This window comes from Phocoena phocoena, chromosome 17 (assembly GCF_963924675.1).
Source record: "Phocoena phocoena chromosome 17, mPhoPho1.1, whole genome shotgun sequence".
Taxonomy (NCBI): domain Eukaryota; kingdom Metazoa; phylum Chordata; class Mammalia; order Artiodactyla; family Phocoenidae; genus Phocoena; species Phocoena phocoena.
In genome coordinates, this window is record NC_089235.1 from 2864370 (window position 1) to 2885641 (window position 21272).

The following is a 21272-nucleotide window of genomic DNA, read 5'->3' on the forward strand; positions in this document are numbered from 1 at the left end:
GCCGTGGGGCGACTAAGCCCGTGAGCCACAACTACTGAGCCCACGAGCCACAACTACTGAGGCGGCGAGCCACAACTACTGAGTCTGCACTCTAGAGCCCATAAGCCACAACTACTGAGCCCGCACGCCACAACTACTGAAGGCTGCGCGCCTAGAGCCCGTGCTCTGCAACGAGAGGCCACCGCAATGAGAAGCCCACGCACCGCAACGAAGAGTAGCCCCCGCTCGCCACAACTAGAGAAAGCCTGCGTGCAGCAGTGAAGACCCAACGCAGCCAAAAGTAAAAACGTATAAATAAAATAAATAAAAAAATAAATTTATAAAAAAATAAAACGCAGAGGCTGTCATAAAATATTTGCTTTCCTGAAAGTTCTTGTAGACAAGGTCATTGTGATTACTTCACTTGTATGCCCACCCGGGTTCAGATTTCTACTCGAACAAGAGTTTGAGAAAGATAATAATCCAAAGAAGAATGTGAACATTATTCCTTTCCTTAAACTCCAACCCACTGAACTTTCACAGAAATTCTTCTATATTCAATCTTCAGGCGGAACATAGGGAGTGAATGCTTTTCTCGAAGGAAATATGAAATCTGCCTACATCTCTTCGAGCTAACCAGAGAACCCTGCAATGATTCTCTAACCAAACATTTAGAGATTTAATACATATTCTATACTGTAAGAAAGGCTCAGATGCTATTAATATTTTTATTAAAATAGTGGTTTACTAGCACATTGCAATTCTGGAAAAGTCTATGCCAAAAAAACCTTGCTTTGAAATTCTCCCTGAATATCCAAACAAGAGGTCAACGAAATGTCCCCTTTTCTTTCTGTACAGAAAAAACCCACAAAGATGTTACTTATTAGGTGGCTGTATAAAGCAGGTAAGTACTGAACATTGCTATAGAACCACTCAATCTACATGTTTTCAATGTATTATCAACATTTTCTTCTAGAAATAATGTTTAGAGAAAATACTTAGGAGAACTGATAGCTATTTTTAAGATACGGCAATAGAGAAGTTCAGAGCAACTAAGATTGAGTGAGTATGCCTAGCCCTTCTCTCCTTTCAATCTGCTAATAAGTCTCCACTTCACATCCTTACATTTCAATCTAGAAAGATGGTAGCCAATAAAACGATTTCTCGAATCTACACTGACACAATCAATTGTGCACTCACTTTGTATATTTTAGAGTTGTCTTTACTGTTCATGGTACTAAAATTCTGAATTTTTATACCTGTTTAATATCACATCTTGTTTCATAAACTTTTTTTGGATAAATTTTAAACAAGTTAAAAAATGGAAATACTAGCAGAATATTAAGAAGATATATTCTCTGAAATGTTACCTGTAATTTAGACACCAAGTGTTAATTCTACTATTTACACAAATATTATTTTATCACTAGACATAGTAACACTGATTTTTCCTAAAATGTTATATGCAAATGCGTTTTGCTAATCAATGTTATTCTTCATCTTTTCTGAATGTATGCCTTATATTTTTAAAGGGTAAATAGTGGATTGTAACTTTTTATTAGTCTGCAAGTATTATAACCACACATGAAAATAACAGGTGAGAAGTTTGGGATAAAAGAAGGTAATAGTAGGAAAAATCAAATCAATCAACGTAAGTTAATATACGTGTGACTTTGAGATCCTGTAGACAAGGTGAAAAGGAGCCAGAATTGTATGTCGCCCCCAAAAGTGAAAGGCTGTCATATGATTCAAAATGCCCACAAGGTAAAGTACTGAGCAGTTTTCCTAAAGTCAGATGATGAAAATGCTGGCCGTACCCTCCAAGTCTGATTAGTGTACACGTTCTGAAGGTAACAGAGAAAAGGTGTCGTAGGTGTTCAACATCATTGCTTTTAACATTTTTTTTTTTTTTTTTTCTGTACGCGGGCCTCTCACTGTTGTGGCCTCTCCCGTTGCGGAGCACAGGGTCCGGACGCGCAGGCTCAGCGGCCCTGGCTCACGGGCCCAGCCGCTCCGCGGCATGTGGGATCTTCCCGGACCGGGGCATGAACCCACGTCCCCTGCATCGGCAGGCGGACTCTCAACCACTGCGCCACCAGGGAAGCCCAACGTCATTGCTTTTAAAAACATTGTGAAATACAAACCCTCCAAGTCCAGCTAATTAACTAAACTAAATTACAGTGATTTGGTTTTAGCTGTTTGAGTTTTTGGTGAGAGAGCGCGTGGTCATAATTTACTTAGGTGCCATCTGCCCCTGGTTAGGGCCACCCTGGCCGGACACTTACTTGAGTTCCTGAGAGTTGGCCGCCATGAGGGATTTCAGAGTCTTATCTGCCAAAGGACATCCAGAAACACTGAAGAGGGAGGAGAAAGCAAAAACAGAGACACACGCGCTGACACACGCAGGCCTCACTTGGGGGCAGCCTGAGCTGGTGAACACATGTTCAATCCACCGACGGGCTTTGGGAAAAAGTCTGAACCCGTCTTTGCTGCTCTAGCCAGACCGGGCTTTGGGTACCTTGACTACTTGTCACAGACTCTGGTTTGCTATTTACCAAACCAGGGGCTTTAGCCCAGCGAGACCCCCGGCTCCAGTGATGACTGACCCAGAGAACCCTCCCTCTGCATCCCGAGGTATGGTGCTCAGAAGTTAAGGCCCTGCCCAGAGGGACAGCGAATCACACGGGTGACACAGGTGGGAGGAAGGGCCGAGCACAGCCTCTGCACTACTGTCCCTCCAACCCTTTACTGAAGCCTCCCACAGCGTAAAAGGTCAGTTCAGGTCACTGCCGTCCTACCTGGGTTTCACTTGAGTCCTAAAGCTAGACAGGACCCGAGCCTGACATGAACTCTAACTTCTGGGTTGTAGCCTGGATCATAGGATCAGAAAACCATTATTGACCAGAGAAGTACACCTTCTTTACAATCTCAGTAAAAAGACTGAAGACTTAGCTTTATTTCTGAAAAATGAAACGAACCAAAACCCCAACTAACTCAGTCTCCAACTCCCGATCGAGATATCTTTCTAGAGAGGGTGAGGGTGAGTCCTTACGGAGGACAGATGCAGAACGCCTAAGTGAGAGGGTGGGGAGCTACCTGCGATGAGATGCATAGTTGCCTGTGACGTGCCCGCTCCCGTCGCATCCTGGCGTTGGACAGCTGGGTCAATAAAAACATAGAATCAGGGTCAGGTGCATTCACGGATGCACTTGCTCTGACTGGGTATGAGGTAGCTTCTCTTTTCAAGACCAGTTAACACATGTGGGACGTGAAGAAGCTAATGAACTAAAGATGTAGATTATGTAAGGACCAGCAGACGAGACAAGAGGGAACTGTCATGATCCTGAGTTATCAGTTTCCAGGATCACATCAGCTCTCTGATTCAGACGATGGAGGACAGTGATGCTAAAATACGTGTCCTGGTAATGGATGTGAGTGAATCAACCGTCAGTGGGGTTCTATTTCTTTGAAAATATGAGTTATAAAACATAAATATTAAACACCCATGCTTCACCATGATAGCAGCTCTTAGGTACCAATCATATCACAGATTTCAGAAAGAAATTTTTGTGACTTTTTTTAAAGAAAAAGATAACATAGTAACTTCATAACACCTGAAAAAGAAGATCTTTGAAAATACTACATATGGCTAAAATGTAAACTGACATTTTAGATGGGACAGTTGCTGATAGTACAGAAATAGTTACGAAGTTTAGTTAATAAAGCTTGTGATCAGTTTCATTCAAAGTTTTGAACCCAGCAAAGACAACGAGGAATTAACCACCTAAGCAGTAGGCTCTCCAGGCTGTCTGCCCAAGACCGGAGTCTGTCCCGGGCACTTCATTTATCTCAGAAGCTGGTCACGTTCTGCGCATCTTATGTGTGTTTTAAAAATAATGCAAGTGGATAGGTATCCTGAGCAGTTTTGCTGCCAGAGTTAACAGATTCCTTGGTTTCTGAGCCCTTTATTTCCCTCTGACGCTGCTTGAAAGTTGCTGGTGTGAGGTAAGCAGATTGACCCCAGCCCACTCGGTGGTCTTTGCGTCAATAATCAGGGACATCAGCTACGTCACTAGTGCTTTCTGATGTTTTCGGCACCCTGCCTAACGTGAAGGCTCACCCACGTGTGGAACGCAGACTCTGCCTCTTTAAAGGGGCATTTGGGGATAGATTGATGACATCCAAGATTTCTGAAACGTCACCTTCTCAGTATTTTTTTCCCCTGTGAGCTACTTTCCAATCATTCTCAGGTACTCTAAGGAAACTGTAAGAGTTAGAACGTCTTCATCTCTCAGAGAGATGTTTGATTTCTGGAGCTTGATCCGAGCTGAACCAGCCAGCTCTTTGCCCACCACTTTCCTAGATGGAACATCAGAAAGGAAAATGCGGAAGCTACAAATATATGTAAACAAATAAAGAAAAAAAAGAACAACGACTAACGTCTGAGCTGAGTTATCTTGCAAGTGCCATTCACCCACTAAGCAGAGAAAAAATCTTTTCTGATAATTACACAGCTGGAATATTCAGAGCGTGAGAGATGGGTTACAGTGCCCTGGGAATTCCTACTTTGGAAATACATCGCCACCTGGTGTGCCAAAATAGCTTTGCATTTGTTTTATTTTACTTTAAATTTTATTTCTATTTTTAAATTATGCCTATTAATACTGCCAGGAGAGGCAAAGTGCCAGTGATTTTTTAAACCAGACAGTTATAATAAATTACTTAGGAAGTATAATGATAAAGTGTGCATTTAAATAGTGGCTGTTTTGTTTCAGCTCTGTGGTACAAAGAGGTCAAGGAATAAAGCCAAGATTGCAGGGGGCGAGGTAGTGGGAAAAGGTCCTGTTTTGGATCCGATCTTCAATGAGAAATCTTGTACGATAACATGTGCAGATCCCAGGTGGGTGCTGTATTCTGGGAAGATTTGCAAATGAGAGTATCACAGCTCAGAGAAAGGAAACTAGCTAGTTCCCTCAGTAAGTGGGGCTCAAACTCTAAGCAAATTCATGTTGATCAATGACATCAAAAAGTCCTATTTTAGCGGAACAGTTTCTGGTAAGCAGTTAAGGTGCATTTATCTCTTAGAAACATAAAACAAAGCATAATAAGGACAGGGTGAAACTGTAAAGCAGTGAGACGTTTACAGAACCAGTGTGTGACACAGGTGTGTAGAAGTACGTGGTACCCACGCAAGCGCTCCCCTGTTCCGAAATGAGCGGAAGACCACGAGGCCTCTAGAGAGTCAATTTCCTAGGAATTCATGATTCCATTCCAAAAATTGTTCACCATCTTTTTGGAGCCCTTTCTCTTTGCACCAATGAGAAGTGCCCCTTACAAAATAATCACACTTAATTTTTCTGTCTAAAATGGTGATGCAGGTTAATTATCAGTTCTTTCCATTTCATTTAGCTTGGAACGACTCTGGAAATTTCCAAAATCTACCTTCAAAGGATAAACATTGGCCCTTTTGGAAGATATCTGAGACAATATGCAGACACAAAATGCATACAAAGATTTTAGAAACTTGACTCGCAGGCCCATGGCAGCCTCGACATGGCCGCGCCGGGGCACCTCCCGGAGGGTGCTGTGCTTGGTGACGTGCTGCTCTGGTATGTGGGCCCTACATCATCAGGAAATGTTAACCTCCTAAGAGAACAACATGCTCGAGGCAGCAATGTCTGCCCACGAAATCCTTAAGGAATGCAGCATAATCGATTATTTAAAAATCACTCAACCATAAAAAGAAACGAAATTGAGTCATCTGTAGTGAGGTGGATGGACCTAGCAGCTGTCAGACAGAGTGAAGTAAGTCAGAAAGAGAAAAACAAATACCATATGCTAATACACATATATGGAATCTAAAAAGAAAATGGTCATAGGAACCTAGGGGCAGGACAGGAATAAAGACGCAGCCGTAGAGAATGGACTTGAGGACACGGGGAGGGGGAAGGGGAAGCTGGGACGAAGTGAGAGAGTGGCATGGACATATATACACTACCAAATGTAAGGTAGATAGCTAGTGGGAAACAGCCGCATAGCACAGGGAGATCTGCTCGGTGCTTTGTGACCACCTAGAGGGGTGGGAGGGAGACGCAAGAGGGAGGGGATATGGGGATATATGTATACATATAGCTGATTCACTTTGTTACACAGCAGAAACTAACGCACCATTGTAAAGCAATTACACTCCAATAAAGATATTAAAAAAAAATCACTTGAGTGTGGACAGGACAGACTGATGCTGGCTCGGGTCTTCTGATCGACAGCTTGCGTGTGCAGGGCCTGTGCAGCGTCTGAGGTGTGTCCCTGTCACTGGGGAAATGAGCGGCAGTGCAGTGGTACCAGGGGCCCACGCGGGGACGTGGAAGAAGCAACCTCAGTGGCTGGAAGAGCCTGCCCTCCTGGGAAAGGGGGCGGGAGCAGCGGGGCTGGGAAGGGGGGACCACAACAGCCGGGAAGGCCTCTCGGGTGGGTGACACGTGGGGGAAGAGCCGAGGGAGGGGAGGACGGGCCCGCAGAGATCGGTGGGCAGAGCATTCTACTCAGGACAGGGTGCTTAATCTATTGTATTAGAAAAACGTAAACGTACTTTTCTGCTGGGGGACTCAGAAGAGGGTACAGATGCCAGCGCCTAAGTGCAAGGGTCCCTCTCTGCTAGAAACTCTCATTAGCTGGCAGCTTTAACTGTACTGGGTGAGAATATACATGAACGTTTAATCACGTTCCTGTGGAAAAGGTTTTCTTGCATGTCACTCACTCACTCCCGGCAACCAACCCGCCGGGACTACACTCTCTGCTGAGGATATAAACGCCCCAAAGCCACGGTTCCCGCCTTGCCTCTGCCTGAAAGCCCCTCCCCTCCCTGTGCCCTCTCTCCCTCCCTCAACGTCCACCCTGATGTCTCCATGTCCCCCGCACAGCGGTGACCGGAAGGCGAGGAGAAGGCGGTCAGGACGGCCTGTGTCCTGGCGATGGCCCGGGCGAACTCACACCCGTAAGCGAGCTGTGTGCACCACACTGTGACCTCCAACAGCCCCCGGTCAGCGGTCTTCGGGGCGAAAGAGGAGTAAGGGTGTGCGAGCTGGGCTCAGGCCACAGTCCTAGTTAACGTCCCTGCGTCATTTCGTGGTACGTCCCTCGCACCCCAGCTCTGCCCCCGCCCCCCGTCCCCCCGCTGGCTGGCCTCGCTTATTCCCAAGGCCCGCTCTCCTGGGGTTTGCCCTGCCTTCTCTGCTTTAACCTCTTTGAACTTGCTGTGGCATCTGAGACCATCCAAGGCCCAGGTGGGAGTTTTCTGAGCTCTCAGCTCCCATGACCGTCACTTGCCTCCCCCTTGGCCCCAGGTCTTTGTTCTTTGTGGGCTTCATTTTCCCTGTCAGGTCCCAGCAGGATGAGCGCCCTCGAATTCTGGGCCGGGCACTCTGTTCGCTTCCTCTTATACATCTTCCCTGGAGGCCCCATCTCCCAGGCCGCAGCTCACGATCTCACGTCTGCATCTCTAGCCAACAATTCAGGTGATCTTCCTGCCACCAGACGGTCCCCACGTGCACCCGGCCCCTGAAGAACTCTGCACACTGCTCTTCCTAAGATACCCCAGCCCTAGTGCACTTTTCTGCCCAAACACCCTGTGGCTTGTTCACGGGAAACCTGGCCATCTTCTCAGGGCCCTCGCCCTGCTCTCTCGCTCTCTCCAGGTCACCTGGTCCTGGGGCTCAGCTCGGGCCCTTCTGCTCCGGACGGCCGGGCCTGTCTCAGAACCCGCTGCAGCTCGACTAGTACTTCCTGCCCTGTCCTTTCAACTTCTGAGGCACGGAAGCCCTTGAGAATGTGACGAAAACCATGAACCCCCTTCCCAAGTAACGCTCTGCCATTAAGTTTTGTGAGTCTGTAGACTCCCTGAAGCCCTGACTTGGATCCTCTGAGGCCAGTGGGTGTTAGATTAAGATCTGCTGATCAGAACATAAACATTTCTAATTGTTTTACATGTTCTGTTTTTCGGTCGATTAGACTTTTAATTCTCGTAGCATGAGATCATGTCAGGTACATTTTTTTCATAATCCTCTTAGTTCTGAGCATAGGTCTAGGTATGTACAGAACATTTAACTACCAACTGGTTGAAATTGCCCTAAAACATCTGCAAAGTCAGCTCCATAAGCCAAGGCGTTATTTATCACTCAAGGTTTTGAATTGGAGTCTCCGTTCTAGAACCACAGAGCAAGCCACTCCAGATGACTTACGTGATTAGTTCCTTCTTGAGATCTCTCGCGTGGAGCTTGGGTTTAGGGCTTGGTATGGAGGCCTCTCCAGGGAACTTCTTTTCCTCTAAATTTTCTAGAGAGCTCACTGGGTCTTTCTGAAAACAAAAATAATACAGAAGCACACAAGGCATTAGGAAACCCTGGAAAGACAACTGTATTTGAAGTCATTGGGGTCAAATTTGAGTTTTGGCTTAAAGACTTAGATGACATCCCTCATCGGATTTGTACACAAAATAAATAAGATAATGAGTATAAGGGTAGATCTGGACTGCTATGGACATTTATGCTCGGTGAAGAATGAGAAATTATAACTCACGGGCACACCTTTAGAAAGTTTGCATTTTGGCAAATATAACTACAGAGGTATTTCTTGAGCTATGTAAATAAGTTAATATTTTAATATATTTTAAGTTTTACAGCATAGCAAACATTTCGTAGAGAACATAGGAAGAGTTCTTTATGCACACAGCAGTCATTGGTAAAAGAAACACTGCAAAAAATGAATCACACATATTTTCAAGCAGAGAAGGAAGAAGTAAATTTAGGCTAGGAGAATGTCCTTTCTTTCTTTTTTTTTTTTTTGTGGCGATACGCGGGCCTCTCACTGTCGTGGCCTCTCCCGTTGCGGAGCACAGGCTCCGGACGCGCAGGCTCAGCGGCCATGGCTCACGGGCCCAGCCGCTCCGCGGCATGTGGGATCTTCCCGGACCGGGACACGAACCCGCGTCCCCTGCATCGGCAGGTGGACTCTCAACCACTGCGCCACCAGGGAAGCCCAGAATGTCCTTTCTGATAAGCAGATAATTAAGATTTAAATTGTTTGTTTAAATATGTAATCACCGAGTCCACAATATCTAGGCAACATTTAGTTTGATTTTTCTGGATAATTGCTTTTAGTCTCACATCACTTCCTGTTTTCCTTAAACTACCTCTTTTGCTAAGTTGGCATTTTGTAATGGTTTTACTCATTGGATGGAATCTCTTGTTGGGTTATCACTAATTTTCATGGCCTTAGTTTAAGCTTGGTACTGATCCTGATTTCATAAGGAAATCTCATTGATCCTTTCAAATCATTTATTTACCATCTGATATATTATCTTACAGAAAACTAATGACGGTTTTATTCAGTCACATAAATAGCTTACTTTTATCATTAAGTTTATATCCAGTAAATATAATACGTTCTGGATTTAATATTAAGATCAGATTAACTAATATAAAAAAACTGTCTCCTAAATCTCAAAAGTACTGACCCATTTAAGGTGAGAAAGCAATTTTGAGTTATTCAAGGTAAACCTCATTTAAATCAAGTGAATATGAAATTGCAAAAGGGCAAATACAATGTTTGTAATCCTGAGTCTACACCCCAAATCAGTGGAAAAACAAAATCCCTGGATTTTCCCAAACAAAGAAAAACGCTTAAGCCTTCATCTCGGTCATAAAGGCAAATGCAATCTCTTTCATTAATTACTTGGATAACACTTCAATCAATGATTTTCCATAGGACCACACAGTGGTAAATACGTTTGCACGACCTCAAGTAACATTATCTTCAGACCAAATTAACAAAACACGGTTTGGTCCAATTTCTTCTTTCATAGTATTTTTAATACTGAGTATTCCATTTTATATTATTGATTAGTGTTTGAAAATAGTAGCAGATAATAATACACCCCTGAAAACTAAAGAGAAATAGGTGTTCGATGAGAGTTATCTACTAAGGTAGAAGAGAAGGGCTTCCGTGGAATCTACAGAAAAGAACTGAATTATGCTTATCCTTTTCACGTTTCACAGCGTAAATGCCTAAAGTGAAGCGTTAGCACCACCTTCCGTTTCATTTGGAGCTACCTGGATTCAGCCCGGGTGGTGCTTTCCACTATAATTTACAAACGACTTGGCCTTCTGAAAGTCGATACAAATGATAAATCCAATTTTGTCTCAGTGTGGAACAGCTTTTGTTTTTCTGTTCAGACGCTGAATTTTTCACAAAAATGGCATAAAGTGAAAAGGAGCTATTTTATTATTTTCTTTGCGATGAACGAGAGCAAAGTGTCTCTAAGGAGGCACGTACAGATGAACACATAAAGGTCATTAGCTGTTGTTTGTTGAATCTGCATATTATGGAAGACAAGGGATTTTGAAAGAAACGATCGACTATGAAAGTTTAACTTATTTGACTCAAATGCATTCAAAATTAATGCCTGCAGAATATATGGTATTTAACTTATCACAGTGGTATGTGCTGAGGTTTCGGTAGGATAATTTTATTGGATATGACCTTTTAAATATTTTGTAACTTCTTTTAAAAACTATGGACTCTTGGGTATGTGATTGCATTATGAAGTAGTTGTCTTTTTCCCTTTCTTTTTTTGCTCAGAATTCTACCTCTAGAAGCTTGCAGAGAGCATAGGTATTAAAATACAGGTGACCGTCACTATAAGAATGCTTAATTTTGTTACAGAAGCATTGTATATTGGATAAACTCCTAAATAGCACACCATAAAAATATGCCAACATCATTTGTCGGAATTTTTTCAACATTTAAAGTATCATTTTGAAAATAATAAATTTATATTGGGGAGACATAAAGAGAAAATGTGGCACACATATATATGTGTGTGTTTAGAGAGTATATGGGTGCAATGAAATTCCTTTAATGTACAGACAGAAGTTTATATAGATTTCAGTAAAGACCAGAACATAATGGGAACATGAATAACAGATAATAGCATCTGGCACTTTTAACATTTGAAGCCCTGAAATCTTTGGAGAACTGACAGTTGAATGAAACCGACAGGCCTAGTTATTTCTCAGCGCTTTCCTTTTGAGATAATTTGAGGTTTTTCCAGATTCAGGATTTTGTTTTTAGAGGGCATCTGGACAGGCTATTTCACTGAGAGAGACAGACAATATTTTCTGAAAATTACCACCAAAATGAGGCAACTGTTGTGCATATGAACTAGATACAATGAATTGGAAATAATCGCCCAGTTTCTGGTCGGGGCAACGGGTGTGAGTCTCACGTGGGATGCGCGGGGCTGGGGAGGTGGGAACAGTCCACGTTCGCAGAGCACCGCTGGGGCCCCGAGCTGCGTCTCTGCAGAGCTCACGGGAAGGACAGCCAGGACCATCCGTCCCTGGTTTGTGTGGTCACGTGGAGTCACGTCCTGTAACCGGGCTCAGGGGCTCTGGTCCGGTCCTGCCATCCTAAGAAGCACCAAAACCACTGTGGTCTCCAGCACACACCTGGCCAAGTACCACTGCTGCATTATTCTCTTTCTCCTTTCCTTCCCGCTTTTTCTCAATATTTCCTAGCTGTCTCCATTTCCCTGTGTACTTTTTTCTTTTCCTTTTCTCCATTTTCTCCCTCTCCCTTTTCTTCATTTTAGGGAAGCCCAGGCCCATTACTTATTTTCTATATGACCAAAGAACAACAACTTTACCCCGGCAAGCCTCAATTTTCTCCTCTAGAAACTTTGATAATAATCCTGCCTTTCAGAACTGTTAGGATAATGAGATGCTGTTTAAAAAGATCTTTAATCTTTATTCTTACCCAACATGGCCTCCCTCTGCTACCTTCCCAACGACGACATTGAATACAATCTACTTTTTCAAAATAATAACTATCGAGTATCACATTTTTCATTTAGGGATTCAGAACAAAATGTGAAAAATACTCTCTATTGGTAAATTACCTTGGCACGGATGAAAGCACAAAGAACAAGGGTGAGAAGCTGCCCCAGGAGTTACAGGGGTTCAGAAGCAAATTTGTGTGTGTCCGCGCGGGGACAGCGCCCCAGCAATGAACCACCCACGTTCAGACCGTGACAATAGGCGTTAGGCTGAAACCATATTTGTCAACTCGAACCTAGTGCAGGGCTTCCCTGGTGGCGCAGTGGTTGAGGGTCTGCCTGCCGATGTAGGGGACGCGGGTTCGTGCCCCGGTCCGGGAGGATCCCACGTGCCGTGGAGCGGCTGCGCTCGTGAGCCATGGCCGCTGAGCCTGCGCGTCCGGAGCCTGTGCTCCGCAACGGGAGAGGCCACAACAGTGAGAGGCCCGCGTACCGCAAAAAAAACAAAAACCCTAGTGCAAGCACTTGGACTCCAAGAACTCAGTTGATGTCTCCAAAGTCCTCTTTGCTGCTCTCAGTAACACCGAATTTCCACTTAGCTTGTCAATTCCAGACGTCAGAATACTTAGGTTGCCATTTGCAGCAGTGAGTCTACACTATCAGACCCGAAGGAGGCAAGCCATTCTGGAAGGAGCAGAAATCTAATCTAAACAAGTCATTTCCCCCACGATTTTGCTGGCACGTTGAACACTGTCACAGGTCCGTCAGCCTTAGATAGGAACGTACTCCAGCTGAATCCATAAAGCCGCCTGGGTGAATCCACATGTTTTGATAAAGAGAGAATATTTGTCATGAGACTGAATTTTCTGGTGATCTGAGGGATAAGAAGTACATACAAGGAGGTCCCTGAGGTGCTCACTAGACCCCCAAGCAGCAGGAGTGTCCCAGAATACGAGGGTTACCCTGTAGACATCGCTGCACAAACTTAAAACCGATGTCAAATGACACAAACACCCTGAAGGGAACAAGAACCCACTATGCTTCATTACTGGTTGGGACTGGACTGGACCCCTGACTGGTGAACAGAAAGGAGACTGCTTGTCAACGGTGACCTTGGCCTGTGTACAGCGGGCTCGCAGGGGTGAGGACAGAAAGTCTAAGCCCCTGCACGCAGCACCGAGACTCCCCAACACGGGAGGGTTCCCTTCCAGCTGGATCGCCCAGGAACAGGGACGCCGTGATGCTTACCCGGAAGGGACCGTCCTCCGTGCCACGTGCCTTTGACTGGACCTCTACCTCCAGGCCTCGTAACTGCCATTAGGTCCCCCTGTGGGGAGTGGAATAGGCCCGGTTGGCAATCGGGAGTCTCGTGGACTGGGGGCGTCCCCCGTCTCGGGAGCTGATGTGCACGGACTGGACCGAATCGACAAACTTGCTCTCAGCCCACTCCCCGTCTCCTGACTTCCATCTCAGACCCGCGTGCCGAGAGATCGCTAATGCGAATACCGGCAGATTTCTGGATTGTATGATGACGTAAGTTAGGTGTAACTTCTGTGACTTTGCACAGCTGAAGCAGCCGGGGACATGGAAGAGGGCAGAGATGCACACTCACCGGTTCACAGTCACCACCTGAGGCGAAGCAGTTTCTTACACGTTGCAGGGTCAGTTTTATATTTATTAGAGTCAAATGTATATGATTTAAGAAACAGTTCTTCTAAAACAGTGTTATGATAGATTAACTAAGACCATCCCTAAATACTTGGGTAAATATTTTTTAATAAATTTATTTATTTATTTTATTTTTGGCTGCATTGGGTCTTCGTTGCTGTGTGTGGGCTCTCTCTAGTTGCGGTGAGCGGGGGCTACTCTTTGTTGAAGTGCGCGGGCTTCTCATTGCAGTGGCTTATCTTGTTGCGGAGCACGGGCTCTAGGCGCACAGGCTTCAGTAGTTGTGGCACACGGGCTCAGTAGTTGTGGATTGCGGGCTCTAGAGCACAGGCTCAGTAGTTGTGGCGCACAGGCTTAGTTGCTCTGCGGCATGTGGGATCTTCCTGGACCAGGGCTCCAACCCACGTCCCCTGCACTGGCAGGCGGATTCTTAACCACTGCATCACCAGGGAAGTCCTTGGGTGAATTTTTAAAAGCCAAGCAGAGTGACAATGACTAGACCCTGTATGGCAGACTCCAACCTGAAGCTGCTGCTGTGTCAGTCCCCCCAGCCTCCCCGTGATGGTGTGGCCAGTGGTGACGCAGAGCCTGCCTTGGGTCCTGGGGGCTCCTCCGGCCCTCCCGTCTACTCTGCGTGCCTTCTTAGCTACTCGCTGGTCCGTGAGCTTGGTTACAGGTTGGTCCTCCTACCAGACTGAGCACGTGTGTGGAGGAAGCGTGGGCAGGAAGCGTGTGCCAGGTGGTACTGCATCCTCAGGACCAACCTTACTGCCTGGACGTGGGGATCACAGTGAAAGTGTGCGGAGGGAGGATGGGAGGGAGGGAAGGAAAGAAGGGGAACAGGAAACAGCCCAGTCTTGTCATCACTGCCATTGACATTGACTCATGCCCTGAGATGTTAAAGCAGATGCTAAAAATCACACAAGGAACTATACTCGATATTACGTAATAACCTATAAGGGAAAAGAATCTGAAAAAGAATACACACACACACACGTATAACTGAATCGCTGTGCTCTACCTGAAACTTACATGATACTGTAAATCAACTATCTTCAATAAAAAAGCATATATGCTAAATCCACTTAGTCTTCCACCAAGGTCTCTGAGCTACACACAACTGTAAAAGGCGAGGACACACACTTTCAAATGTCTATTTCAGTTCTTTAAACACGTCAACTGGCAAGAAGGAACCACTTCCCTGACAAACAGAATCACCTACAGTAAAGCTGGGGTCGCATGTGCAATGTCACTGCATCTAACCAGTGGAGGTGTGGCCATGAACTCTCTCGAATGACACTGAGTCAAGGCTAATCAGACCCAGCCAGGGCGCTCCAACTGTGAGATGTGGGCTGATGACTTCCTGCACGGCCACAATGTCTGGCTTCCAGGGGTGAAGCCACCTCCAAGGATAGCCCAGCCCACAACTCTGGAGTTGCCATGGCTGAGACATCCCGCGTCCACGATCAGTCCCCAGACCGGGGCTCGGCACACAGGGATGCCAACACCATCCCTCCACGAAACCACGGAAGGGAACTTGACGAGATGCGTCCTTGCCCCCGATTCGTTCTCGTGTTCCGGCATCCGGTGCGGAGCACACGGAGGCTGGCGGCTTGGTGTTGGGTGACACCCTGCCCCTCACAGGCTGCCGTGTCCGAGGGAGAGATGACGCCACCTCTCACGCAGCGCGTGCTATTCAGCCGTAATGGGGGTACAGCGCACTCTAATGACATATTGTTTTAGGCAAGGGATGGGAAACGTTGGATTCATTTATAAATTCCTCCTGAAATTGAAAACCAACGTTTTACCAAAATCAAAAACAAGGTACAGAATTACGTATTATCTACACAGGACCGTGAGAATTAATCCAGGAGGAAAAAGCTGACCACACCCTTCGATCACGCTCCGTCTCAAGCTTATCGGCCCCATTGAAACAATACCTCTTTCTCCTCCTCTGTCTTCCCGTGAGCTTTGCTATAGTTGATAGGCGTGTTCCAGCCCTCGTGATCACAGAGGGCCTGGTAGAAGGCGGCATTGACCAACAGGCTGCTGGTTTTGAATGGGGAAGAGGAAGCAGTTGGAACAGAAGGGTTAGTGGAAGTTAGGGGTGCAGCTTTGTCCAGGATTCGGTTTTTTTTCATGCTTAAGTCCAATGTGCCATTTTCATCCACTTCTATCTCGGCTCCCTGGTATACAATAGGAAACAGAAAAACATTTAAGCAGTTTGCAGTGGTAGCCTAGCCATGTGGGCTTTTAAGGGATCATTTTAAATGCAAGCTTTTATGTAAGTATATCTGATTTTAAATCTAGCTTTCCGATTTGCTTTGGTTAATGTTCAATTCTTAGGCAGACTTTTCAGAGCAGCCCCATTAGTGAGCTTCGTGTTTCTGGGTTTAAACAAAGTAAGCCTAATATAAATAAGATGGTCCAAATACTAAATGTACTGGCTAAACCTGTTTTATCCTTTTTTTTCCCCCAAGTTTAGCTTTAAACCTTCCTTTCTAGTTTGCAGAATTATCACTCCCAATTCATCCTCCGAAGCATTAACACTTGAGCTTATAAAGAGGCACAATATTCTTCCCCCATCACAATATTAATCTAACGTGAAAAACACGCACAAATAACCAGCTGGAAGAGACGTTCTACTGGGAAATATGAGAACTATATTAGATTAGTATGAAAGTGACATTTCACCCTGGGTGCCTCGCGCCAGAAAAGCTTGGTTAACTCATGGCGGGCGTGTTGGGGGAGGCGGGCAGTGTAAACCAAAGTTCCCCTGGGGGCCTGGAGTGGAGGTACCAGGTGTCACATGACAGGACGGGGCGGGCAGCAGCGGGTAAGTTCTACAGTGAAAACTCCAGAATAAAGGTGATTCTCTTCCAGATACTCAGTATGAGACTTTAATTCTACCTCACGGCGTTTCTCTTCGGGAGACCTTTGGCTAAGCTTCATTTTCTTTTTAAGGTTCAAGTGCCAACAAAGTCCCCACGTGCCCTGGACCTTCCACAACTCGTGCGCCCGAGGATGGCGTGCGTGGCCCCGAACCGTGAACACCACCGGGCAGTAACTCCCAGGAGGCGGGGTGAACGAGCTCGCCACCCTCGCAAGTGGGTCAAATGAATACCTGAGCGGCACTGTCACTGTCATCCATCAATTCACAATTAGCTTCTGGACAATGTCTCTTCTCTTTTCCCTTTGGCCGGCAAAGCAGAAGTCTTCTCTGAATATGCTCGTAAGATCCCTAACGGTTACTTCCCAGGGGTTTATTTTAACTCCCCGTTTACTCTGCACCCATACCCCCTCCCCAGCAGGTCCCCCTGAGACGTGACCCACCGTAGCGGCCGCCTGAGTTAAAAAATAAAAGCATCTCTTCTGTTTGCTTGTTTGACCTGCAAAGTTCCTATTCTCAGTCTCTCAGCCTATGAGGTAGAAATGCCCTATTATATCTGTGGGAGGTAAATACGCTTCTAATATATTTGTACTAAGATGTCTGGTCATATCTTTCTGTCCTTTTCAGTAAATAGTTTAATCTCCTGTGATAGTTTTAAGCCCTGAAATTCACAGTACAGCTTATCCGGGATAATAACTTAGTAACCACCACATCTTATGCCATCTGTATAATATCAAATACGTTTTTATACCAGCATTAATAAACCTTAGTTACAAAAATCCAAGATATTAACCATATCAGTGCTACGTGCTCCCTCCATGATACAATGCATTCTGCCAGGAGTACATCAGAGCAATTTTTGGCTTCAAAACTGATACGTGACTACAGAAAAGAAACAGAGCTACAGCTATCAAGTTTAATGGCCAATGTAAAGTAAAATGCTAAATATTGTAGCTGCTGACATTTTTCGTAAAAAAATAAAAAAAAAACTTGGGTTAAGACTGTACAACCAACATTCACATAAAATTCCAGACCTCTGTGACAGATGGCTCAGGAAAAAGGAGTCACGTGACTGGGCTGCAGTGTTTCATAGTGCAAAACCCATAAATAGTGCAGACTCGAGCTTGCTGAAAAAATACCAACTATTCCAAGACAACACGAATATATATTTTAGCTTTTACAGGAAAAAGAAACTTCCCATGAGTAAATTAAAAAATCGGAGATTCTCAGAGTTGTGATGGTCCTACATCTTGAGTAATCATGGGCTGATTGAAAAAAAAAATCATTCCTAATGTTTAAAAGAGGTGCTTTTCTGCACCCCGTGCCCCAGCCGGCTGCTCTGAGCACCTGACTGGGCTGGAGGCGGCCGTGTGGGTACAGATGGGCTTTAAGTGAGCTCACAGATGCATTCAAAATTACACACAGCACCAGGGAAGGGCCCCTTTCTGCCCATGGATGGGCGGCTCACACGTTTACTGCATGGATTTTATTCAGATTATCAACAGACATCACATCTCTCTGTGCTTGAAACTCCAAATGGCAGGACAACGAGGACAGGGTGCGGGGGGGGGGGCGGCAGGAGGGGGAGGGAACGGCTGCACTCTGACATGGACCCCCAGCCCAACGCCAAATATGCTCATTTCTTAAAGGGCTGTTTTAGACCCTTGTTTTCAGTATTTGAATTTTAAGCTTTTTGAGGCTGGTCTAACACTACTCATACACTTTCCAACTTAGGAGCGACATCAGTGACCATCTACTTCAGCTACTTTTGAGTTACAGACGCTACCTGTAATAAGACAGATGTATTTATTCATGAAATGACTGAGAAAGCACATAATATTTTCAAGCCACTATATTTACGGGTAAAAGAAAACTGAAACGTACAGTGTCCCTGACTTCAAGGAGCTTATTTTGTGCATATAGGACATCTTTAGTGAAACAGACTATAAATTATTGTCATATAATTTATATATAAATTATACAATTATAAATTATTATTCAACTGAAAGTTGAGATAATTTTTCATTATAAGTCTTATCTGTGCTATAAAATAAGAAGTGACTCAGATGTCTGCCAACAGAGAAACGATACTGCGCCGCATCTATTAAATGGCACGTTACAAAAATAAAACAAAATAAAAATAAAAAAATTTTAAAAAAGGGCTTCCCTGGCAGCGCAGGGGTTAGGAATCCGCCTGCCAATGCAGGGGACACAGGTTCGAGCCCTGGTCCGGGAAGATCCCACACGCCGCGGAGCAACTAAGCCCGTGCGCCACAACTACTGAGCCTGCGCTCTAGAGCCTGTGAGCCACAACGACTGAGCCCACGTGCCACAACTACTGAGCCTGTGAGCCACAACTACTGAGCCCATGTGCCACAACTACTGAAGCCCACGCGCCTAGAGCCCACGCTCCGCAACAAGGGAAGCCACCGCAATGAGAAGCCCACGCACTGCAATGAAGAGTAGCCCCCGCTCGACGCAACTAGAGAAAGTCCACGCGCAGCAACAAAGGCCCAACGCAGCCAAAAATAAATAAAAGTAAAAATAAATAAATTTAAAACAATGGCACGTTATGTGCTCAGTCAAATGATAATTATGAGAAGTTTGTTGCAACAGGGAAAAGACTTATGTCACTGAAAGCAGGAGACAGCCTGGCATGTTGGCTATGTGTACAGCTAGGGAAAACGGGGAGAAATTCATTTTCTGAAGAAGAGCAAACGGGAAAACACAGAAATTCTTGCATTTGTAGTTAGAGGATAGGCCGATGGCTGTTTTCCTCCGATATTTTCTGGGCAAATGATGATATTATGTTGTTTCGACAATTAAAAACGATCTTACATTCAAAGATGGTGATGAAGTAAAAAAAAGCAAAATTGTAATTTTACCTTAAATGTTCTGATTATGAAAAGCATTAACTTTCAAGACATTGATAGGATAAGATAGCCTTGTTTTCCTTATTTGGCAGGTTTTCTGTTAATACGAGAGAGGTCACCACCACCTTGCATTTGTGACTGGGCTAAGAGGACATGCAAAGACAGGTGGCCCGCAGCCTGGTTTCTGCGTCCAACTTGCCACTTCTGCTCTCCTGCTCGTGCCTCAAGGAGTTTGTTTGGGGGAGTATCTTTCTGGTACCGAAAGTCCTCTGAAATGTTTTCAAAGCAGGCAGGGTACTGAGTAGAGTTCTCTGTGCTATACAGAAGGTCCTTGTTGATTATCTTTTATATATAGTAGTGTGTAGACGTTAATCCCAAACTCCTAATTTATCCCGTGCTATTTATAGCACAGGGCACTCTACTCAATAATCTGTAATAACCTATATGGGAAAAGAATCTGAAAAAGAATGGATATATGTGTATGTACAACTGAATCACTTTGCTGTACACTGTAAACTAACACAACATTGTAAATCAACTATACTCTAATATAAAATAAAAATTAAATTAAAAATTAAATTAATATGAAAAAAATCCTCTTGACTGTCCTCAAAAAAAAAAAAAAAATAAGTAGGCAGGGTATTAACAGTAAACAAGTGAGAGACTTCCCTGGCGGTCCAGTGGTTAAGACTCTGCGCTTCCACTTCAGGGGTGCGGGTTCGATCCCTGGTCCAGGAACTAAGATCCCGCATGCCACAAAAATATAAAATAAATAAATAAAATAAAGTAAAATAAATCAGTTCACTGAAAACATCTTATTCTTACCAAACAGCAATCGAATATTAAAACTATTAAGAGTATAGACTTGTGAAATGTACTCAATATAAATCCACTGATGGGATTCAGAGAAGAATCAAGTGGCTGATATAAGGTATAAAATTAAAGTTAAATTTGTAACCGTTCCCCCCAAGTCTTTGTCTGGCCCTTGGAATCACAGTGAAAACCCTTGGTGGGCCAGCAGTCTGTACACCAGGGAATGAGAAACTCTTCAGGCGAGTCAGAAGTTAGATGCGTGTGGATTCAAATTTTTGCTCCAATGGCTGTAGCTGTGCCACTCGAAGCAGTCATTTAGTATCTCCACACTACTTTTCTTCACCTGCAAAATGGGATAATCGTGTCTGCTTTACAGAGTTTCTAGAAGGATTAAAAAGGATTATTATGGGCAGAGTGCTTATTTACAGTGGCTGGCACATAGTAGGTGTTCAATAAACAACAACTGATAATAAGAATAATTTCATTAGGATTTTGGACCCGAAGAGACCTCCCTATGCTGTTCTACACTGAGGAAAAGAGGCAGTTTCCCCATACATGTCAGCTAGTTCCTTGAGATCCCAACTCAGGTCCCTCAGGACATTTCACTCACATTCTATAGCATCCTCCGACTTCATGTTCAAGTTACTGCAAAAGGCTGCTTTTGGATTCTAACCGCACCCAGAGCCGCCAGGCTATTTCTGAGAGCAGGCAGCAGGAATGGCGATGTGATATCCTGCTGTGTCTAGGCCTTGTTCAAGCACCAAACAGACTCTGAACTTTAAACATTTCAAGCAAGTGTCAATTTTTTGTTTTCTTTCAAGGCACACCGTGCATATGCCACTTTGTCTAAACAGGTGGGGAAAACACCAAAACAAACAACAGAGCGCTTGGCAAGCGGCAGCGATCAGGATAAAGACAGACTGTGTGCCTATTCCTACCTCTGCTGAGGGGAGGAAGAGGAGGAGAAAGATGGGGAAGGAGGAGGACGGAGCTCGGGTCTTAGGGAACGTGGCAAACCCCCGCCGCTCGCTTCTCCTGCCGTCTGCTTCTACTCAGCCCTGCCCTCATCTCGGGAGCACCCGTCTCCAGACTAAAGCGGCACTGATTGAAGCTGTGGTCCATGTGAGTTCTGCAAACTCACATTCATTCCAAATGGAAGTAAAGGACACGATACAAATCTCAGCACCAAGGACCGTGCTAGCATTGAGATGGGGTTCAT

At 44.9% G+C, this 21272-nt stretch overlaps 1 protein-coding gene across 1 annotated transcript in view; it reads right to left on the reverse strand.

Moving 5' to 3' along the window:
* The window catches only part of ST18 (ST18 C2H2C-type zinc finger transcription factor), a 64051-nt gene that overhangs the window by 16910 nt on the left and 25869 nt on the right, over positions 1–21272 (reverse strand). The window contains exons 9-12 of the mRNA XM_065895730.1: positions 15418–15663; positions 8217–8332; positions 3076–3138; positions 2265–2333 (exon numbers count right to left, since the gene is read on the reverse strand). Coding sequence (XP_065751802.1) covers positions 2265–2333; positions 3076–3138; positions 8217–8332; positions 15418–15663 — 494 coding nt within the window. The remainder of the gene's footprint in view (positions 1–2264; positions 2334–3075; positions 3139–8216; positions 8333–15417; positions 15664–21272) is intronic.